This window comes from Argiope bruennichi, chromosome 5, assembly GCF_947563725.1.
Source record: "Argiope bruennichi chromosome 5, qqArgBrue1.1, whole genome shotgun sequence".
Lineage (NCBI taxonomy): Eukaryota > Metazoa > Arthropoda > Arachnida > Araneae > Araneidae > Argiope > Argiope bruennichi.
The window spans coordinates 67,585,966-67,600,007 of record NC_079155.1 but is presented as its reverse complement, the minus strand read 5'-3'; the positions used below and the strand labels follow the sequence as shown (position 1 = coordinate 67,600,007).

At 26.3% G+C, this 14,042-nt stretch overlaps 1 protein-coding gene across 3 annotated transcripts in view; it reads left to right on the top strand.

The window, feature by feature from the left end:
* The first annotated feature begins 650 nt into the window (after window positions 1-650).
* LOC129969241 (DNA repair protein XRCC1-like) overlaps window positions 651-14,042 on the top strand; it is a 28,808-nt gene continuing 15,416 nt past the window's right edge. The window contains exons 1-5 of one of the 3 annotated variants that reach the window (XM_056083705.1): window positions 651-873; window positions 2,428-2,625; window positions 3,295-3,453; window positions 4,375-4,461; window positions 8,690-8,804. In XM_056083705.1, the coding sequence (XP_055939680.1) occupies window positions 823-873; window positions 2,428-2,625; window positions 3,295-3,453; window positions 4,375-4,461; window positions 8,690-8,804 (610 nt within the window). In that variant the 5' untranslated portion in view covers window positions 651-822. Of the gene's footprint in view, window positions 973-2,427; window positions 2,626-3,294; window positions 3,454-4,374; window positions 4,462-8,689; window positions 8,805-14,042 lie in introns of all 3 variants that reach the window. The other 2 variants (XM_056083704.1, XM_056083706.1) reach the window with 2 other exon arrangements.

The following is a 14,042-nucleotide window of genomic DNA, read 5'->3' as shown; positions in this document are numbered from 1 at the left end:
CATAATCTTATTCATTTTATTGTCTTTATATCAAATCAATTAACTAAATTATATTATATCAAAATATATTTTAGAATTTGTCCAGTCAGTATTATTATTAAATTAAACTATGAAGATTTGCGTCTAAAACATTTGTCAATATGTTTCAAGAAATGACACTGATATCTAACAATACACTTTTTTTTTTTCTAATAAGAACATATATATTAAGCAGTAATTTGTTTCTTTTATTTATGTAATTAGACTATAATTGTTTAGATATACAGGCGCATCTGTAATGGTTAAATTTTTCAAACAATGAATTTTTCCATCAATAATTTTGTCCTTGGATCTTATATTCTGATAGAGAATACGATGGATGAACTAGAGCTTCGAAATTTCTCTCTCTTATATTTTCCCTTGAATAGCAAAAATAACGTACCAGATAGAATTACATAAAAGATTCTGGCTTTAGGATTATAAATCTTTTGGTTTCACTATAATTTATTGTTTTCAGATTCAATTTAAATTAATAGCATCTTTCTGTACTCTATTTCTCTTTAGATAGCCAGTGTTTGGCTTCATGTTTCACCAATGCGATGCTCCTCTGCAGTAGAATTTTACTCCATCGATGCGACACTCGATCGATTTATTAAAAAGAAAAAGAAATAAAAAAACATGGTACCACCCATTAAATCTCAACCGTAACGGTACAATTTAATCAACAACGCAATATCTGCCGCGTAACGGCAAGCGTTTTGAAATTTTAATTTAATTTAATGCAATTTTTCGAATGTTTTAAGTATTTTAACGGGTTAAGGAAAGTTCATCTTCAATCCAGAAATGCCAGAAATAAAGATTAAGCATGTTGTTTCCTTCAGTAGCGAGGATAAGGTACGACGCTTTTCCATCGAACGTCGATATCAAGCATAATGAGACGCTTTCGTTTCTGTTTCTCTAATGAGTGCATTTGAAAACATCTGTTTTACATAAGTAAAAGAAAGATTCTTTTGGATTATGTAAAGTGAAATAGCTTTGTATTTATGTTTTAATCTGCATTTGCATGAAATCTTGGATTTCTTCTATATTCCTTAGTTTGGGTTTGATCAATAATGAACGTTTTCGCATATAAATGATTTTTTTTTTCAAATTCTTTTTTATTTGCTTAAAAAGGATTATGAATTAAATTTGCACCATGGATTAGTTTTTAAAACAAATTTTCTTGCATGTAATTATTTTTTTGTACATTTTTTGTAAAAATTCAAAATATTGATTTTTTTAAAATATAAAGGATTTATGCATTGTCTAAAGATGCAGTTACTTTTCTCTTTAATTTAGCTTATTTTTTTAATTTAATTTTAATGCATTGTTTTTTAATAATCATTTGTATTTTATTTTGGTTATTTATATATTTTTATTTTGCAATTCTGAAGTACTGTATTTACTGTTATAATATTTTACTTAATCATATTTTTATTGCAGATATAAAGTTATTTTTTTTTTCTATCACTCATGCTGATAATCTTCTGTATTTTGTTTGTTAAAACAATTTTTTACATTTTCTTAATATTTACAAAGCAGTTAAACCATTCCATATGGTTCTTAATTAGTATTGAATTTAATAATTCCAAAATATTTTTGAAAAAGTAAACCAATTTTATTTCTAAATAAAATGCTGTTATATTTTATTTAATTCTATGATTTGATTTCTTTTGTTTGTATTTTACAAGCTGCTTTATGGAAGAGTTGATTATATTTATAAATCTATTTTGATACATGTGCAATTACCTTTTTTCACATTTTCTTTAATTGAATTATTAATTAATGATTACTTGTTTCTATATATCAACAGAATGCAGTTTGAGAAAAAAAAAGTACTTATAACTTTTTTTTTAGGAGCCTTTTGAATTATTAATTTTAAGAACATAAATAATTTGTAATAAAGTTATCCATTTTTTTTAAAAAATAAAGTGTCTTAAAATATTATATTTATTATATCTATAATAAGTCTCCAATTTTATTATAATTATTTAAAATACTTGTAGATTATGCCTTAGGGAAAAATACGTCAAGAAATAAATTAAATTTAGATGAATTCTAAAGTGTTTTTTTTTAAAAATGATTTTTATTTTTTAAAATGGTTCAGTATAGTTAGGATCCTGGGTTACCAACATCCACTATTAAAAAAAGAAAAAAAACCAAACCAAACTGTACTTAAAAATGTTAAGTTTTTATTGGAAAGTAGAAGCATTTGCATATAATGTTCAGTTGTATGAAGATTTATTCGGATTTAATTGTATCTATGTATAAAAATGTCAAGTTGATTGTACTACATCAAATATGTTTCTAGGATTGTTTCTTCGTATTTATTTTACCATTATAATAAAGGATGCAGAAAAATATTGTTTTCCATATCTGAATTTTTGAAATAGAACTGTTTCCTTTCAGATTCATAGAGCAGAAAATATATTAAAGGCTGAAACTTACAGGAAGTGGAAATGTGCAACCCCAGGTGAAAAATCTGCTAGTATTGTTTTACAGTTTGAGAAAGCTACTCAAATTCACTCCATTGATATTGGAAATGAAAGTTCTGCTTTTGTTGAAGTATTAGTTGGCCGATCGTCTGATACTGTTAATGATTACCAAGTAAGAATTTTTTACATATAACATTTTATTACTTCTCGATTCCATATAGTACATTTTCATTTCATATGATGTATGAAAATTTATAGGTGCATTTCAAAATTATCTAATATATTTGTTAATAATTATGCAAAGATCTTACAAAATAGAAATTAGATGTTTTGATTAGATTCATTATCGTAACGGGAATAAGTTGCACACATCCCCCTACTTTATCAGTCACTTTACAACTATCTAACTTATAAAGTTATAATGATCAAATTTATTACACGAGCCCTTTGTTCTCTGTAGTATTTCAGCATGACTATTGCCTTCACATCAAGAATTTGCAGACATTTGAAAATTAATAGTTGTTACATAAGTTGGGTCAGTTCTTCCCATTAAATATTTAGTAAAATTTAAATTTAGATTAATGAGAAAAATGTGCAAAAAAAAAAATTGCTTATCATTTTTTAATATAATTTTAAAAAATTAATATTAATTAATTTAAAATTAATTAATATAGAAATTTAAAAAAAATCAGTAATTCTTGCATATCTTATATTTACCTGATTTTATGCATTTTTTATGAACTTTTTAAATTGGAAAATATAAATGTTTTATTATTTTTTATTTTAAAATTCTCGATTTGTGTTGATATATGGCCATTATTGGTGCCTTTTGTAATTATAGGTTTTATTGGTTGCTTCATCTTTTATGAGTCCATTAGAGAGTCGAAATGAGACTCATACTAATAGAGTTAGAATGTTTGGACCAGATAAACTGTCTCAGAATCTTAAAGATGAAAAATGGGACTGTGTTCAAGTAGTTTGTACACAGCCTTTTAATAAAGTGAGTAAAAAAATTGATTAAAAGTTTTAATGGTATATTATGTTTCGTAGTTCTCTATATTTATAGAGAAGTGTGTTGACATTATTTTATTTTTTAGCTTGACAAGTCCTGATATAAAATACAATTTTTCAATTAATAAGGCAGAATTTTTAACTTTTTCTTTGTCTATAGAAGACAATAAATAACAATTCTTGAAAATTCTTTCATATTTCATTTTAACTGAAATGCTTCTAAAAAAATTGTTAAATCAATAAAATAAATTTATTTACAAAAACATTTTTGTAAATATCTTCCATTAAAAGTAATGATTTTTTTAAAAAAGTATTTAATTTCTTTAGAATGACAGAAATTAATCAATTCAGAGCTACTTTTGGAATTAATAAGGTTAATGTTGAAGACATATTAATCTGATGTATCAAATCATACATTTCCTCTTATTGTTAAGCATTTCAAAAATTGCATAATTGAAGGTTTTTATAATGTCATGTGTTATTATGCCTTTTATAATTAAATGATGATTTCATTTAATTGAATAAGAATTTTTTTTTTTATATTTCACATTAGGGAAATTTTTTTATTAAATTCATATATTTCATGGAGAAGATTTATTCCATTTTTTAATTCTGTTAAAGTTTTTGATTCTAAGGAATTGTGAAATAAAATATAAATTAGTTTTAATGAAGTCGCATACTTCTAGCATCATTTCCATATGTATGCTGAAATTAAGAGTCTTTTTTTATGAAAATCATCCATCTCCATCATTAAGAGTATGAAATATTTCAGTTAATATATGTGTGTCATGCTTTAAAATTTTAATAATATATTTTGTGTGTTTGCTTATCATTTAAGTATTATTTGTCGACTTGGGTAGATAAATTTGTGATTCGGGGATTGTAAACTGTTTTTTATTTCTTCATATAGAATATACAGTATGGATTATCTTTTATAAAATTTCATTCACCTCCTGAAAAAAATGAGGATAAAGCAGCTGAAAATGAAACCAAGAATGTAAGTTAGGTTGAAACATCATTAATTTTTTTTTTTTTTTAATTTGCAATTTTTTTATAAGTTTTTTTTCTTTTATATATTGTGATGAAAATGTTTTATATATATTCCCTACTTCTCAATTTTTAGAATTGAGAAGCATGGATTGAAATTGAATTACTGATTTATTATATACTAGCCGCCTTTGGCGACCAGCCGGTTCGCCAATCTTAATGTTCGTTAAAATTTTAATTAAATATTTTATGCAATTTCTACTTTAATAGCTTCTTCATCAAAATATTTTAAAACTTCAAATTTTGATTATCATATAATTCATTCATAATATTATAAAGGCCTTCAGTCATAACGTAATATGTATTTCTCTCATTTTCTGTTAGCACCCGTAGAATTTATGCTTTAAATTAAAGTGGAAAGAATTTATCTTCAATTAATATAATAATATTTTTTACTGAAACAAAGCATTTTTTTATAATCTGATTACTGAAAATAGAGTCACTCAGCGTTTAAACTTTATGGGCACTAAAGAATATCTTTTTAAATTTATGTAATATCTCAAGAGTTGGTCAACAAAATTTTCTTAGATTCATTATGAGCAGATCGATTCATTAACAATGTTTAAATTTAAAACCATCAAACACTAAGAAAATAAAACGAATCGTTTAAAATAAACGGTTGAAAACAGGTTTTAAAAAAACTACTTAAAAAACGATGTACTTAAAACTATAAGCATATACAAAAAATATATAACTAACATAAATACAATTTACTTACAAAAGCATGCAACTAACCCAAAAATAATTTAAATCATCCATTGATAACGTTGTCATGGCAACAATCAGAACAGAATGCGCATGCGTGAATTTTCTTCGCCGGTTACGTAACGCAAATACGTGATTTTTTTCTACGCCAGTTGGGGTAACGCTATGCGGATTAGAAATTTTTAATTTCCTTTATTCTGTTTTATTTTAATTCAAAAGTACTTCAGAATGAATCTGAAAGATTGATTCATTAACAATGTTTAATTTTAAATGCATCAAACATTAAGAAAATAAACAGAACCGATTGAAATAATCCGCCGAAAAATTTTAACCCTAGCCTCATTACTGTTGGGAGAAAAAAAAAAAAAAAAAACTGAAGCCTTTCTCGTTTGGCGCTGAGGATAATGGAAGATTTTTTTGGCGGAAAAGTTGGCGGTGGTGAAAATGGAAGATTTTTTTGGCGGGAAAGTTAGTTTTTAATTAATAATTAAAATTCTAATTAAAAATTCGAAAAAAGAAACCCCAGGTGCACATTCCCAACCTCCAAGGTATACATGTACCATATTTGGTAGCTGTATGTCAAACGGTCTGGCCTGTAGAGCGCCAACACACACACACACACACACATTGAGCTTTATTATAAGTACTAGCCGCCTTTGGCGACCAGCCGGTTCGCCAATCTTAATGTTCGTTAAAATTTTAATAATTAAATATTTTATGCAATTCCAACTTCAATAGATTCTTCAGCAAAATATTTTAAAACTTCAAATTTTGATAGTCATAAAATTCACTTATAATATTATAAAGGCCTTCAGTCATAACGTGATATGTATCTCTCTCATTTTCTGTTACCCCTCGTAGAATTTATGCTTTAAATTAAAGTGTAAATGATTAATCTGCAATTAATATAATAATATTTTTTACTGAAACAAAGCATTTTTTTTAATAATATGATTACTGATAATAGAGTCACTGAGCGTTTAAACTTTATGGGCACTAAAGAATATCTTTCTTAATTTATATAATATCTCAAGAATTTGCCAACAAAATTTTCTCAGATTCATCATGAACGGATCGATTCATTAACAATGTTTCATTTTAAATACATCAAACACTAAGAAAATAAAATGAATTGTTTAAAATAATCGGTCGAAAACAGGTTTAAAAAAACTACTTAAAAAACGATGTACTTAAAACTATAAGCATATATCAAAAGATATATAACTACCATAAATACAATTTAATTACAAAAGCATGCAACTAACCTAAAAATAATTTAAATCATTGAAAACAGGTTAAAAAAAACTACTTAAAAAACGATGTACTTAAAACTATAAGCATAAACAAAAAATATATAACTAACATAAATACAATTTATTTACAAAAGCATACAACTAACCTAAAAGTAATTTAAATTGTCCGTTGATAATGGTTGCCATGCCAACAATCAGTACACAGTGCGCATGCATGAATTTTCTTCGCCTTTTAATTAACGCAAATGCGTGAATTTTTCTACGCCAGTTGGGGTAACGCTATGCAGATTATACATTTTTAATTTCCTTTATTCTGTGTTATTTTAATTCAAAAGTACTTCAGAATGAATCTGAAACATGGATTAATTAACAATGTTTCATTTTAAATGCATAAAACATTAAGAAAATAAACAGAATCGTTTGAAATAATCCGCCGAAAAATCTTAACCCTAGCCTCATTACTGTTGGGAGAAAAAAAGAACTAAAGCCTAAATCATTTGGCGTTGGGGAAAATGGAAGATTATTTTGGCAGAAAAGTTGGCGGTGGGGAAAATGGAAGATTTTTTTGGCGGGAAAGTTAGTTTTTAATTAATAATTAAAATTCTAATTAAAATTTCAAAAAAAGGGACCCCAGGTGCACATTCCCGACCTCTAAGGTATACATGTACCAAATTTGGTAGCTGTATGTCAAATGACCTGGCCTGTAGAGCGCCAACACACACACACACACACACACATTGAGCTTTATTATAAGTATAGATTATGTATTTGAAATATTAAGCAATTTTTTTTCAGTTTTTTTTATTTACAAAGAATTTTTTATTTTATGTGTGTTATAGATACTAAAATATTTTGCAATATGTAGATAATTCAAAATAATTGATTTTATAAATTGGAGAATTTGTTCTGTCAAAAAAATTTTTTTTTGTTGATGATAGGATTTACTTCTATTTATACCAACAGTATAACATTTGTAAATAAATTCTAGGTTGAAAAATATAAGATAATTTCTTAGTTTATATTTAAAGAAGAATTGTCACAAAATATACTTTAATTATTATTAAATCTTTCTATTAACATAAGAAATTCAAAAATGTTCTTGTTAATAAAATTCCATTTGTTGCTAACATTCATCACTTTGAAAAGACTAAGGTTGATGTTATGATTTGGTGATTTGTTGTTATGGTTTCATAGTTTTTGTCAAAGGTTTGTTTAATAAAAAGAACCAAAATTGAATTTTGCTATTAATATGTTTTTATTAAAATTATTTCAAAAAAAAAAATGTCATGTTTTTTTTTTTGTTTTTTTTTTGTACTAAGTAGTTTTCAAATTTTTAAATCTAAAATTAGCTTATTCAACCTATTAACCACCAGTTTTATAATATGGGTTTCAATATGTTTTATTTCAATTTATACTTGACAGCATCAAAAATAGAAGAATCAAAATGTAATCGAATTATCAAGAAAGATGTTTCATTTTACTTAGTAATTTTTGAAACGAACATTATGAAATCAGTAAAAAATAATTTAAAAGGGATTTTTTCTGTAGGTAAATATTAAAACAAGAAAAAAAGGCATTTAAGTATCAAAAGATAAATATTTTTGAGTTATATCCTTTTTTCTCGAAAATGAAGTTAAAAGCAGATTTCAAAATGATGTCACTATGACATAAAAATTCAGCTAATAGATGATATACAGCAATTGTAAGGGTTTTTAGGTGTTTGAGAAAACATTAAATTCTTAGACAAAGGAAAAAAAGTATCGATGTAGTGTATTCAGTTTGTTTACAGAAATGAAATGAAACTATCTTATAAATTTAACATTGGGTATTTACGAGTTACTAAAGAAATCTTGCGTCTTAAAAGACTTTTTTTTTGTTATTTTATCATTTTAATAAATTTGTAAACTTTTGTAGATAAAAGAATTCATTTAATTCAAAATTGTCAATCTATATAATATATTGATTTTTTAAAACTAATCATTAAGCTTCAAAGCTCTCATCATTAAGACAAAATTGGTATTCCTCCAGAAATTTTAAAATGTTAAAATATGAAGAAAGAGAAAAATAATTAATAAATTTTTTTTTCTAAAACTCATTGTAACTACTGTGTTTTTTATAAATGGTTATTTTTTTATCAACTTCCCAAAATATTGCTCCATTCTAATTAAATTAGCTTTATACATTGCTGTCATTAATGGAATCATTGTTTAATTATTTCAGGCTACTGTAAAATTTGGTGCCTTTAGGATTAAATATGAAGATGAGGATGAAGATAATTCTCCACCTATTAGTTCTTGGCAAGAACGAAAGAATAGGAAGTTAGACAGTTCAATAAGTAAGTAAGATCTTACTTTTTCAAAGCATTTTTATTGTTAGTTGTATTGAATTTATAAATTTCACATTTTTATTTATGCTTTATTTGTGTATTTTTGATGATACTGGTTAATAAGCTTTTTTGTTGGAAATTCAAAACCTTGAAGCCTATATTTTGCATAAAGACTCCTTTTAATGTGTTAATACTAATAACATCAAGAGTGATTTAATACTAGCAATTTTTGTGTAGAAATTAAATTAAAAAATTTTAAACAGAAAGCTATTTATTTATTATTTACTTTAGTTATTCTTTATTCATTTATCATTACCTATTGTGAACTGACAGAAATATTATGAAATTACTCGCTGCTGTTTGATGATCAATTTTCATATATTTAATAAATATGCAAGGGAGTATTTTGTTGTTATTGTTGTTGTAGAATGAATTAAAAGCAGTTTAAAAGACTTATCGAATTCAATTTTAATTCATTTCTTGAATTGCATTTTTTGACTGTTTTTATTCAAAGCTGTTACTATTTTTATTGAAAACTATTATTACTTTTATTCCAACTCTAAAAAAGGCAGCATTTCTGTTGCCATCATGTTTCAGTATGTAGTATGTATTTATTTGAAATAGGACCTCTGAAAAGGAAGACATCTTTTCAAGTAGAGAAGTGGCGAATTGTGTGAAGGTTATTGTTTAAGCTCTTGGGAAATCATGTTTTCATTTTGTGCAAAACATTTTATTTCAAGAGCTTTAGCAATTTCTCTTTTTCTTCTCAGTCCATTTGACCAGTTTTCAGTGATGTTGGATCCAAGTACTGTTAGAGATGTTTAATGTATAAGCTCTTGGGAAATGATGTTGTTGTTCTTACTAACATTTTTTCTTGAGAGCTCATATATTGAACTTCCTCTACTTCTTTTTCAAGAAAACTTGCTGGCCACCTGTGCATTTCTAAGGAAGTACCGAAAGCATCATAAAGTGACCAAAATATAAATAAGTGGTATAAAGCATTGATTTCATAGGATTAACTTCTTTTAATTTTTAATTTTATTTTAATGTAAAATGTTAAATTGTCAGTGTATGTATACTGTATATTTTATCATTGTACTGATTTTATGTATTTGAATTGGAAGTTATATATATATTTGAATCAGAATTTAAAGTATGTGAATCCATTTAATCTGTAAGGTTTTTTTTTTTTTGTATATGTGTGAGATAATGAAGAGAGTTTTAAATTCTGTAGAATAAAATATATTTAATATTTTTATTCTAGATTATATCTGACAAAGTAGTGATTTATGGGATTTAATTATTAAGTTAATTTCGTTTTAAAACATATGTTTTGAATGACAGTTTTTGCATTATTCTTATGTGTAAATAAATAAATAAATTCCAAAACAATATTCATTTACTTTACATTATATTTTAAAAAATAAATTCATATTGTACAAAGATTTACTGGACAGAAATATATGATCTTTTAAAATTATGTGAAAATTTGAATTCTATTAAATTCTATTTTCTACTTTTTTAATTTGATGAGTTAAGTATTCTTTTATTTTAAAATCTTAGAATCTAATAGTACATATTTATAGACAGCAGTTCTGAATTGAGAAATCAGAAATTGTAAATGTAATCTAATTTTTGCTATCTTTAGATGGAGTTTTCTCACTTTTTTTAGGGTGTTAAAATCAAATAATTACATTACCCCTTTGCATCTATATAGTTTTGCTACATCTCTTAACCAGTTTGACTGTTTCAGTATTAAGTGCTGTTATTTTTCATCTGGTAACAGTTTGAACATGTCTTAGGGTTTCAATGATTCAGTTTCCATTTGCATTTTTCAACATGATTGGCTTTGGAGTATAAAAACACTTCATTAAATGATGCTTGTAAATTAAATGGAATGCTGATGAACAGTGTTAATTGACATACGATAAAGCCATCTGGATTATAAAGCAATGACAGATACAACCTTGGGGATCAACCAAGTTTTTGAAATGTTAAAAGAGCTTGTAAAGATGGACTAAATGCTATTGAAGCATCTTTGGAACACATTTTTCCAATAACTTATTTTGTCTTTCACCTTATTGTGTCGGCCAGTTGTCATGGATTAGACATACAGTGAACAAAAAGATAAAGCTTGAAGTATGCTGATATTTTCCTTGTAACAACTAAAAAATAATCATTCTTTCACATATATATAAAAAAGGGAAATATAAAATATTTTAGAATGCATAGATCAATTTACTATTGTTTTGCTTTTATTTACTAGATAATTCTTATTTTGTTGGCTATTTTTTTTTTTTTTTTACTGTTTTATCTATCTCTACTTATAATAAAGCTCAATGTGTGTGTGTGTGTGTGTGTTGGCGCTCTACAGGCCAGACCGTTTGACCTACAGCTACCAAATTTGGTACATGTATACCTTGGAGGTTGGGAATGTGCACCTGGGGTTCCTTTTTTCGAATTTTTAATTAGAATTTTAATTATTAATTAAAAACTAACTTTCCCGCCAAAAAAATCTTCCATTTTCCCCACCACCAAATGAGTAAGGCTTCAGTTTTTTTTTCTTCCCAACAGTAATGAGGCTAGGGTTAACATTTTTCGGCGGATTATTTCAAACGATTCTGTTTATTTTCTTAATGTTTGATGCATTTAAAATTAAACATTGTTAATTAATCGATCTTTCAGATTCATTCTGAAGTACTTTTGAATTAAAATAAAACAGAATAAAGGAAATTAAAAATCTCTAATCCGCATAGCGTTACCCCAACTGGCGTAGAAAAAATCACGTATTTGCGTTACGTAACTGGCGTTGAAAATTTACGCATGCGCATTGTGTTTTGAATTCCGCATTATGTTGACAATTATTATCAACGGATGCGGACTGGATTTAAATTATTTTTAGGTTCGTTGTATGCTTTTGTAATTAAAATGTATTTATGTTAGTTATATATTTTTTGTATATGCTTATAGTTTTAAGTAAATCGTTTTTTAAGTAGTTTTTTTAAAACCTGTTTTCAACCGTTTATTTTAAACGATTCGTTTTATTTTCTTAGTGTTTGATGCATTTAAAATTAAACATTGTTAATTAATCGATCTGCTCATAATGAATCTAAGAAAATTTTGTTGAAAAATTCTTGAGATATTAAATAAATTAAAAAAGATATTCTTTAGTGTCCATAAAGTTTAAACGCTGAGTGACTCTATTTTCATTAATCAGATTATAAAAAAATTCTTTGTTTCAGTAAAAAATATTATTATATTAATTGAAGATTAATTCTTTCCACTTTAATTTAAAGCATAAATTCTACGTGTGCTAATAGAAAATTAGAGAGATACGTATTACGTTATGACTGAAGGCCTTTATGATATTATGAATGAATTATATGACAATCAAAATTTGAAGTTTTAAAATATTTTGATGAAGAAGCTAATAAAGTAGGAATTGCATAAAATATTTAATTATTAAAATTTTAACGAACATTAAGATTGGCGAACCGGCTGGTCGCCAAAGGCGGCTAATCTATACTTATAATAAAGCTCAATGTGTGTGTGTGTGTGTGTTGGCGCTCTACAGGCCAGGTCATATGATATACAGCTATCAAATTTGGTACATGTGTACCTTAGAGGTCGGGAATGTGCACCTGTGGTCCCTTTTTTTGAAATTTTAATTAGAATTTTAATTATTAATTAAAAACTAACTTTCCCGCCAAAAAATCTTCCATTTTCCCCACCGCCAAATGAGTAAGGCTTCAATTTTTTTTCTCCCAACAGCAATGAGGCTAGGGTTAACATTTTTCGGCGGATTATTTCAAACGATTCTGTTTATTTTCTTAATGTTTGATGCATTTAAAATTAAACATTGTTAATTAATCGATCTTTCAGATTCATTCTGAAGTAGTTTTGAATTAAAATAACACAGAATAAAGGAAATTAAAAATGTATAATCTGCATAGCGTTACCCCAACTGGCGTAGAAAAATTCACGCATTTGCATTACCGGAGCTGGCGAAGAAAATTCACGCATGCGCATTCTGATTGTTGCCATGACAACCGTTACCAACGGATGATTTAAATTATTTTTAGGTTAGTTGCATGCTTTTGTAAGTAAATTGTATTTATGTTAGTTATATATTTTTTGTATATGCTTATAATTTTAACTACATCATTTTTAAGTAGTTTTTTAAACCTGTTTTCGACCGATTATTTTAAACGATTCATTTTATTTTCTTAAAGTTTGATGCATTTAAAATTAAACATTGTTAATGAATCGATCTATTCATGATGAATCTGAGAAAATTTTGTTGACAAATTCTTGAGATATTACATAACTTAAGAAAGATATTCTTTAGTGCCCATAAAGTTTTAACGCTCAGTGACTCTATTATCAGTAATCATATTATTAAAAAAAATGCTTTGTTTCAGTAAAAAATATTATTATATTAATTGCAGTTTAGTCATTTCCATTTTAATTTTAAGCATAAATTCTATCGGAACTAACAGAAAATTAGAGAGATACATATTATGTTATGGCTGAAGGACTTTATATTATTATGAGTGAATTACATGACTATCAAAATTTGAAGCTTTAAAATATTTGATGAAGAAGCTATTAAAGTAGGAATTACATAAAATGTTTAATTATTAAAATTTTAACGAGCATTAAGATTGGCGGACAGGCTGGTCGCCAAAGGCGGCTAGTACTTATATAAAGCTCAATGTGTGTGTTGGTGCTCTATAGGCCAGGCCATTTGACCTACAGCTACCATATTTGGTTCATGCATACCTTAGAGTTCGGGAATGTGCACCTGGGGTCCCTTTTTTTTGAATTTTGAATTAGAATTTTAATTATTAATTAAAAACTAACTTTCCCACCTAAAAATCTTCCATTTTCCCCACCCCCAAATGAGTAAGGCTTCAGTTTCTTTTCCCCCAACAGTAAAGATGCTAGGATTAACATTTTTCGGCCGATTATTTCAAACGATTCTGTTTATTTTCTTAATGTTTGATGCATTTAAAATTAAACATTAATTAATCGATCTTTCAGATTCATTTTGAAGTACTTTTGATTTAAAATGAAACAGGTTAAAAGACATTAAAAATGTCTAATTTGCATAGCGTTACACCAGCTGGCGTAGAAAAATTCACGCATTTGCGTTTAACTGTCGTTGAAAATTCACGCATGCGCATTGTGTTTGAATTGTTGACAATATTATCAACGGATGATTCTTGATTTAAATTATTTTTAGGT